Source organism: Apostichopus japonicus, chromosome 16, assembly GCF_037975245.1.
Source record: "Apostichopus japonicus isolate 1M-3 chromosome 16, ASM3797524v1, whole genome shotgun sequence".
Taxonomy (NCBI): domain Eukaryota; kingdom Metazoa; phylum Echinodermata; class Holothuroidea; order Aspidochirotida; family Stichopodidae; genus Apostichopus; species Apostichopus japonicus.
Window position 1 is genome coordinate 30766084 of NC_092576.1, and position 9317 is coordinate 30775400.

The 9317-nt window shown below is 47.1% G+C and overlaps 1 protein-coding gene across 2 annotated transcripts; it reads right to left on the reverse strand.

Annotated features, from left to right (window-relative positions):
* Nucleotides 1–1788: 1788 nt before the first annotated feature.
* Nucleotides 1789–8716, reverse strand: LOC139982135 (zinc finger MYM-type protein 1-like). Of its 2 annotated transcripts, XM_071994734.1 has the most exons (4): nt 5424–8716; nt 4210–4357; nt 3803–3952; nt 1789–3560 (listed from the first exon to the last, which is right to left on the reverse strand). In XM_071994734.1, exons 1-4 carry the CDS (start codon nt 5497–5499, stop codon nt 1901–1903), a joined length of 2034 nt encoding a protein of 677 aa, XP_071850835.1. In that variant the 5' UTR covers nt 5500–8716; the 3' UTR covers nt 1789–1900. The 2 variants fall into 2 exon arrangements, with proteins under 2 accessions (XP_071850835.1, XP_071850836.1); XM_071994735.1 differs by having other exon boundaries at nt 3803–4354; nt 5424–5511.
* Nucleotides 8717–9317: the final 601 nt, after the last annotated feature.

Here is a 9317-nt window from a genome sequence, read left to right on the forward strand (position 1 = left end):
GATGATCACACAGTCACAGTCCCGATGCAAGGGGACTGGGGCTGAGAGCGGATCAGTCGTTTGGTAGTTTGGTTTTCGTGCCCAGGTTCTTTCCTGGGTGACTTTTTCTTAAAAAGTAACTCTAACTCGTCTAGTCCCGGTCTTGACACCCTTACATTCAAGGAATTCCGGCTCCTCGTAGCCGGTCACCTTCCCAAAACGCCCCAGTGTCCGCACAACAACCTGTTCAAACATGACCAGAGGGAGATGGAGGACTGTCACCCACACCGAACTGTCATACGGTGTGACCTTCAATCCCTCAACTCCCTCCAACATATGGACACCTCGGACGCGGGCAGCCTCCGAGGTGAACCGAACATCAAAAACATTCATACCCCGGAGAGGCTTACGCTGAAGCGCGTCAACCTCTCCAGGGACCTTTAAACCAACAGAACGCAAAACTGAAAAAAAAATTGTCCGGGGACGACCTTAGCCTCCCCCGAAAAACTCAACAATACGATTTTGCTATCACGGCGAGCCGCCATGACAGCTAGGGGTGTGGCAAGCCACGCACCTACGAAAAACAAAAATCACGCAACAAAGCCAAAACTACACTAAACAAACTATTGAAAGGCCAACGTAAAAAACACAGTGTGTGGTCAACGAAAAAGTGGAGAGCAGCCGAAAACACGTCCGCACTCCACGAAAGCAAACTACAAGCTGAAAACGATGACTACTATCGATGAATCTTAGGCCTTATAGTTTTAATTTTAATCTACGAGACACTTTTTTAACTCCATGAAGCCACGGTTACAGGCCACCATTGGCGTAGGAAGGTACTTTTGAGTGGGGGGGCTGAAGACTGCTAGTCGGTCTGGGGGGTCTAAGTGGAGGGGGTGTCCCCTCCCCTTTGGATTTTTTTTTTTGCATTTGCAGGTGAGCTCAGATGCAATTTGGTGCAATATAGCACTCTTCAACACCCACTCCATTGTGTAAATAATTTTGCATTTTTACCTGGCCTTAGATGCAATTTGGTGCTCCAAATGAGATTTTTTTCAGCCAAAATGTTCTGAGCACCAAGGGCAGTTAGTTCCTTACTGATGATTATCCACAATCGCATAAAAAAGTCATCACCATATTGAGAATAAGATTGGAAAAATCATGACAGATTTCTTTTAATTTTTTAGTGCTATATTAGACTCGATCACTCCCTGGTATACAGGAATAATGGCGGCATCATCAACTACAGAACAGATTTGATGGATGAACCAGTCACCAAAGCGGGAATCCTACCTGGGACTTACTATAGGGGAAACCTCATGGGTACTACCCATGTTGATACAATTTCCAACCGTTATATCTTCAATGCAGAGTTACACATCTCATTCAAATTTACCGAAGAACCCCAGCCTTCGATCATTTGCTGAAACAAAGTCCTTGGCAACGAGATTCATTTTAACCATGTCCAACTTCTCTTTATGGCAATGTGCCAAGGCAACATTGTTCAATCTTTGTTGCGTCATTGTGGTTCTCAAATACGTCTTCAAACGACGTAGGGCGGAAAATGACCGTTCTGCCGTCGCAGTCGAAACAGGGATGGTCATCAATATTTTGGCCAACTTGACAACTTCGCTGAACATCTGCCCTCCTCCTGGGGCTTCTAGCAGAATGTCCAGAACTGTCTGAACCTTCGTGACTAGGCGCTGGTGCACTCCGTGAGTCTGCTTTGCGACACGGATCAGCTCTGGTAGCATGTTGAGCTGCCTCTGCAATCGTTGGCAATCGTTGCTTGTATAGATCAGCCACCTGTTGACTTGGTGTAACTTCGGGCCCAGTGCCGTCCCAGTTCGCAGCAGAGAGCAAGGTCTGCTCAATGTCCCTTGGAATCTGGAAGGACTCTTGGGAAAATCGACGTTCCATCTCACCGATGACTGTCGATGGCTTCACAGTACAGATGGCGGTAGTAGTCCTCTGGGGTTGCATATCTGTGAGCCGGCCCTCCATCATCAAGTCGCCGTGGTGGAGCTCGTGCTCGTGGAAGGCAGGGTTCAGCACCAACGACCCTCATGCAGCTATCACGGACACCTTGGTAGAAACCTGCAAAGGTTGCCTCTTCTCGCTGATGTTTCAGGAATCTTGCTAGAACCTTCGCAGCTCTGGATGCCTCATCCAATGTGGTCTTCTTGTTCTGAAGCAACATGGACAGCTCTTCAGTGGTGCTGAAAATTAAATAGCACATCTTCAAACCAAACAAAGTGTGGAACTTCTCCAGCTGGTTCAGGAGTCCTTTGGCCCTGGTGCCATATTCATCATGGCATTCATCGTTGATCTGTGCCATAGTGTCGATGAGGACATCATAGTTGGAGAGAATGCCTAGTAATGCTCCTGTACGGACAGTCCATCGTGTAGGGCACAGCGGCCGCAGACCGGGTGCATCTGGGGATACCTGATCCTTCAGTTTGAGGAACACAGCAGAGCGCTTCGGTGAAGCCCTGATCAGCTTCGCTATTTCGCTTACAAGGCACAGACTGTCCCGGATGATATGGCAAGACTTTGAAGCTTCCTGTAAGCAAAGATTGAGGCAATGTGCCCAGCAGTGCACATGGATGGCTGCAGGCTCCTCCTGTCGTATCCGAGCGGCTACACCCCTCAGGTGACCCATCATGTTTGCAGCCCCGTCATACCCCTGCCCACGACATTGCGAAAGTGGCAGAGCACATCGGATCAACACATCCTTTATTGCCTTGCTCAAGGTTTCGGCATCAGTGTGGATCACATGAACAAATCCGATGAGGTCTTCGTGGATTTTGAAGCCAGAGTCCACCCACCTGATGCATATCGACAGCTGCTCTTTGTTGCTCAGGTCACTTGTCTCATCAGCCATGATGGCGAACATCCCAGCCTCTCTGATGTCACTAAGCAGATCCCGCAGAACTGAATGGCCGATGAGTTGAATCATTTCATTGACGATTACAGGAGACAGATAGTCCTTGTTGTCTAGCCAGGTCCTGGTGTCCTTGTTGTCAATTGCAACCAACATTAACAGCTGCCTCAGGTTTTCTTCAATTTCTTTATGCCCCCTGATGGCTAGTCCTTGGCGAAGCAAGAATCGCAGGCAGTCCAGCTGTTTTAGCAGCATTTGCCTTCGTGTGGAATGGAGTATGCTTCCATGGTGCTCCAGCAAGCGATCCACACCATGCCCGGCCTGCATCTTCTTGAACACTACTTCTCTATGGAGGTCACTCTGTTGATGTCGCTGGAATGCAGAAAGGGCCTTTTTCCAATTATCGAAGCCTTTATCCGTGAAACTGGCTTCCACTTGTGTATTTCCAGCGATTATGTTCATGCTTATCGCGGACATACAGGTGAAGCAGAATATACTCCTTCTGGTGGCACACAGATGAAGCCATGGGAATTTATCGTACCACTGTACTTGGAACGAGCGGAATTCGTTCTTGTTTCCCACCCTCTTCTTTGTGGACAGGATAACTGCATCATCCTTGGGCTGGAACGGAGATTCTCGCCCAGAGCAGCATTCTGCATCACAAGCTTTTTCACGGGAGATGTCGTCTTCACATGCTCTATGATAATGGAAACAAATGTATGAGCGTAAATGAAAGAATACCAAAATATCTCACATTTTTACAGTGCCTTTCGTCCCTAGAATTTTGACCCAACCAAGATTTGAATATGCCCCCTGGTGAAAGACAGCTGCTCTAACCATTGGACCACGCACTTGGTACATGGTTTTCGACACCTTCACAACCTAAGGTTTCAATTCACTTCCGTCTTGGATGCAAACCAAAATAATGGACACTCTTACCTCATAGGTGGCCGTTCGGGCTGGGGGACAGCAGTGTCTGTGTTGCCTGCACTTCTCGGGGTGGCACTGGTTGAATCTGGAGTTGTAGTGTCTTTCCCAGTATCGGTCTTGTCTCCACTCACTGAACCACCTGATTGCCCATGGGAGGTTCTATATATAAAAAAGAGGAATATTATATGAAATGCATGTCTCTATTCTAAAATTATAATGCATAGAATGGTGGATGAAACTTCAACCTTTAGGTAAATTTGAGGCATCCCGAGACTTGGTTTGTACTTCGTACACATCCGCATTCTCCATTTGCCTTTTCATGTATACAAGAAAGTAACACACAGTCACAATGACATGCCTGGCAAACCATTATAGATCTGGCCTCTGGCAAGGAATCACAAAAGAGACAATCTCACCTTTCATGTGTGCTTGCTCTCGCAGTTGTGGTGTCGTCGTCGGCATGAATCTCTGCCGCTGCCGTGGATCTAAACCCCGTTGCCTCCTTGGCTGGCACACTGGTTTCACCAACTTTCATAGATAGTGAGGGGTTATCTGTGACATCTTCTGTAAGGAAATGTACATTTCGTTATGAGAGCTGTGTTTGTTGTGTCAAGACTTACTGTAATTCGCACATTTTTTTGCCCCCCCCCACCTAACCCACTCCCACCCGCTCCCCCCAAAAAATCCGAAGTCTGGTGCTGCCACTGCCCAAGAGAAACATGTAGGCTTTATGTCAAAGCAAGTTGCAAATGCTATAATGCACTTGTCAATCGTATTACCCACCCGGCCACCTCCTATACCCCTGTTTCTATTTGCTTATCTTTCTTTCATTAACTTCTTAATAACTTAATAATTTATTTATAATTGATATTACTACTAACATCGCACTGCCGCCGCTGCTTATGCTTGCTCTCCACGTCTATTGGATCAGGGTGACCATATTAATATCCAATTTAGCTCTTAAACAGTTCTTACTACTATGCAGGCCCATGGTTCGCATTAGCCGCGAGATTGCGCGGTTCGCGCAATTTGATCGCATTTGGAATAAACGATTAGTAAAAAGCCACTTGCGATTATTATTTTTCAGTTATCCCGTCTATAATCCATAAACATCTCGTAAAATTCCATGTCAGCCTTTCCTTCTATGAAATAAACGAATGAATATATCATAAATTCTTCCACGTGGTATCCTAACACCACACTAAGTCAATGAGAAATCTAGCTAAGCCTAACCATCTGTTTATTCGCTGAAATTGTGACGCAGTTATAAGATATCCATGGAATACTTTCCTTATTGCTGTTATCTTCGACCACATGGTAGCCTAACACCACACTAAGTCAATGGGAAATCTGCCTAACCGTCGGTTTGCCAATTTTTTTTGGAATCACACTTTGCGTAGGATTCGGGTAAAAAATTATGAACCGGCTAATATCGCCTCGGGCGGGTACCCGGATAACCCGTGCAAACAATTCAATTTACCCAGACTAGGCTAGGTGTTCGAATCGTAAGGGATTAATTTTGTGGAGCTAAGGCTTAGCCTAATGTACGGGAATTAAGTACAATACACGGCTACATGTCCTGTACAGGGGAGTAACGAACCGACGGTCATAGTTTATATTATATACCAACCTGTAGGTTTAGCGACTTTCTTCCGGAAGAATTCCTGGAGGTTGCACTGTTTGCGGAGACGTTTTTTCCCACTCATTTTCGTTGCTTTCAATGATTTCCCCGGCCGTCATCGATATCGCTCACTCACGGAATATCGCTCACTTACGTGCAAAATGGCAAAACGGCATGCAACGGCATGCATGGTTTTGAACTTCCGGTTCTGAGATCGAGAACGCGGGTAGGGTGGCGAACAAATTCGTGCAATTCGGGAAGCGGGAATACCATAATTAAATGAGTAAAATGACGAATGTTGTTATCATTTATTGAGAAATGAAAAAGGGTTTTTTTGACTCGTGAAGTGGGGGGGGCGGAATGATACTTCCGCCCCCCATGTTTTTCACTGGGGGCGCTGGCGCCCCCCCAGCCCCCCCGGTTCCTACGCCCTTGCAGGCCACGAGACCGAAGGCTCCGCGAGACCGAAATTTAAAAAAAGTTCCGCGAGACCGAAGTTCCGCGAGACCGAAGTTCCGCGAGACCGAAGTTCCGCGAGACCGAAGTTCCGCGAGACCGAAGTTCCGCGAGACCGAAGTTCCGCGAGACCGAAGTTCCGCGAGGGGTCGACTTTTAACCTCTAGCCCGTAACAGTTCACACAATTTCCTCAAAATAAACCAAACGTCCGCTTACTGGTCAAATTCCTTTCTTATTTGCGTGACACCAACTGCCGGAGAGCGTCTTCAGCCGTTCGTTAAGCTAAGGATGTAGATTTGTTGACATCATCCATATGATTCAGAAGTGCCGTTTGGCCATGACGTTTTGGATCCCGCATGGCGGGTCACGTAAAAAGCACATCATCCTGAACATTGGCGTTCTCCATTGCAGGACTGTGTAACATTTGCTACTTCCTGAAAGTACGAGCCGGCTTTCGTGGAGTGCAGACGTGTTACGCTCTCGCTCTCCATGTACTACAGGTCTGTGATATATATATATATCTACAGTACTGTGCTCCTCGTCAGGCGGGCGTGGTTATTTGTCTTGTCTTAGTACGTGCGTGCTACAGGCGTTTGATTTTCTTCTATACAAGATATCGTTCTTACTTAACAAGTCTTTTCATTACTTTTGTTTTGTTTCTTCGAACAGGGATATGTACATGCAGTAGTACAGTGAACCGTGGAATTCAGCCCGCAGGGCGAGTCACGTAAAAAGTAATGGAATTTAGCGACATATATGCACACTGTAGGTACTGGGAATTGGAAGAGTTGGTTGTTGGAATCGATGAAAGGTCAAAGCACGGAGCTACTATGGATTTGGCGAGTAGGGAAGGAAGGGGTGGGGTAAAATCAGTTGAAACGGCAGGGTGGGGAGAGGAGCGCCAGGGGTGTCCCCATTAGGTTGTGTCTATCGACTTTGGAAAGGACTCGAGATTTGTTCCATTCGTTGTGCCAGGATGCGTTCAATATGCAGATGACGTCACGCGAGTTGTTTTGTAGTGTAGGCTCCTTTCGCGTCCTCTCGGAGGATTGAAAGCTGAATCAGAATGCCTTAGCTGGAAGTACAGTCGTTTGGTAGTTTGGTGTTCGTGCCCAGGTTCTTTCCTGGGTGACTTTTTCTTAAAAAGTATCGTTAATTATGTCAGGCAACGCTTTCGACATACTGTCCAAGGCAATGAGCATGCGTATGTCTTATAATCAGTATTTAACAGGGAAATAGGCCTTTTGTTTGCGGGCTTTTTACGATCTCCTTTCTTATGGAGAACCGTAACAACTGCAACTCTCTGGGAAAGGGGATAACGAACCCCGCATCCAAGATTCATTATGCAGTTCCAACAGGCCAGCACCGATGAATTCCCAGCACTCAAAATAAAACTCACTTAGCAACCCAACCCGTTGCTGCCAGGCGATTTGTTTGAGGCCATCGTCTTGACCGCAGCGAAAAGGTTCCTTCGAGGGCTCTGCTGATATCGGGGTAGGTACCGTTGTTCCCAAAGATGATAAATATTCCTCTTTTAACTCTGTGTCGACGTCTTGTTTTATAGAAAATGTCCACGCACAGGGTCGTATGGGAACATTAGAGGGCTAAGGGTTTTCCTCCACGACCTCGCTCTCAACCACATCCGTGGATACTCCCTTTTCCTCCTGTGGAATAGTGGCAACGGCAGGCTCCAAAGACCCGGATGGAGCTGTTGGTGCTGCGGGGGTGACCACCGTCAAGTCGGCGGCAGGCTCCACAGGCACGGGTGGAGTTGCACGGGCTGTGGGGTACCACCATCGAGTCAGTCGGATCCGCCGAATCCGATCCGATTCAAGTTGGGATACTCCTTGATACGGTGGTCTTGGCCCACATATCGCAGGCAGGTAAACGGCTGCCCAGGATAGCGAACCGATATGTTTCGAGCGCCAATCCGCAGGGACGAGGGGATATCCTTTTCAAGTACAACCTTGTACTGTCGGTTACCGTTAAATATACTGGGATATTCTAGATTCACACACCATCGGGGAGCGACCACCTTCCCGTACATCCCCAAGGCAAACTTCACGATGTTGTCGTTCAACTCGTGTTCTACGTTAAGTACAATAAGAACGACATAGTCGTTACTGTACGGGCTCCACCACTACACTGGCCAACCTCCTCAAAACCTTTACAAAAGCTCGCTTCAATGCTACGGTCTTCAACGTATTATCCTGGGACTTATTGGACAGGACCTGCACTGCATCTAGAACAGACGGAACAGTACCTACCAACACTTTCCAATACATCAAAAACCTGCCTCCGAGTACAAACACCATTTGCACACCGAAGCAACACACTACAGTTGCGCCTGACCGATGAGGCCATCGCCAGGCAAACGAATCCGAGGAAGAGGAAAAATTCACGGAATGCTAACACGCAAACCGTTAGATGATGAGAGGGAAAACGCCTCTCTTGGGGGAGGGGAACGGGAAACACGAAAACCACAAATCCGACAAAAAATACAGTAAGAAAACACTCCTTTGGAAAACGTTCCAGTAAAACATCTGGTGAACCGCAATGATCTTAGCCAAAAGGCCGAGAAGCGATAACGATTAGTAATATCACGTTATTGATTCGTCTCTGTTGTCACGCCATGTCTTAGCAATCACGTTTTTGCGACTAGTAAGCAATGTACGGGTTTGGTTACCTGAAGTGGTGGCCTCTGTGCAGTGTTGTCATGGACCCCCCTGGCCTGTGGCAGTGTCATTAGTTGCGTGTAATATGGGTTAATGGGTCGAGGGGTACCCCCAAAAGGCCTGTCGTGTGCACTCGGGACGGCGTTCCCCGGTTGGGGTTTGGAGTGATGGGGGGGTTGTGTGGTCGTTACATAATGAGTTGGGTTTTTTTTCTGTTTGTGGCTTGGAGTTGGCTTTTTGGGGCCGGTTTGTAGTGTTTTATGGTTTTGCTTCTGTTGGCCTTTGGGTACGTGTCCTTTTCATGTCACGTTAAAACGCTACGTTAGTGAGAGATTTGTGTTTGTGGGTTTCAGTTGGGTTTTTGCTGGTAGTTTTACAGGTGGTTGTTTGTGGTGGTTGTTGACCTTTGGTCCGTGTCCGTTTTCTTTGCACGTAAAAAAAACCTTACTGCATTGCTTGCCAAACATGTCTACAACAGGGGGCGACAATGTATCTATTGTCTCTACGGTTTTGCAAAAGTGTGTCATCTCAGTATACTGTTTCCTGAAAGACGTAAAAAGCACGTAAAAAGCACAATACATAAACCGTGTATTCGTGTGTAACACGTGTATACGTTTCAGATTTTCTCATTACTAGTGGGCTGTAAACAGTACAGGTCACGGCCGAGTTGTGCATCAGGCGTTGCTTTTTACGTGCAAAGAGAACGGACACGGACAGAACCAAAAAAGCAATTCCAGTCTGTATAACAACCACAAAAACCCCACCAGGCGT

Coding starts and splice junctions, on each gene's coding strand:
- LOC139982135 (XM_071994734.1), bottom strand. CDS start 5,499: ATGAGTGGGAAAAAACGTCTCCGCAAACAGTGCAACCTCCAGGAATTC. Junction 4,358..5,423: donor GAAAGTCGCTAAACCTACAG/GTTGGTATATAA, acceptor ATTTCCTTACAG/AAGATGTCACAGATAACCCC. Junction 3,561..3,802: donor CCCGAACGGCCACCTATGAG/GTAAGAGTGTCC, acceptor CCATTATCATAG/AGCATGTGAAGACGACATCT.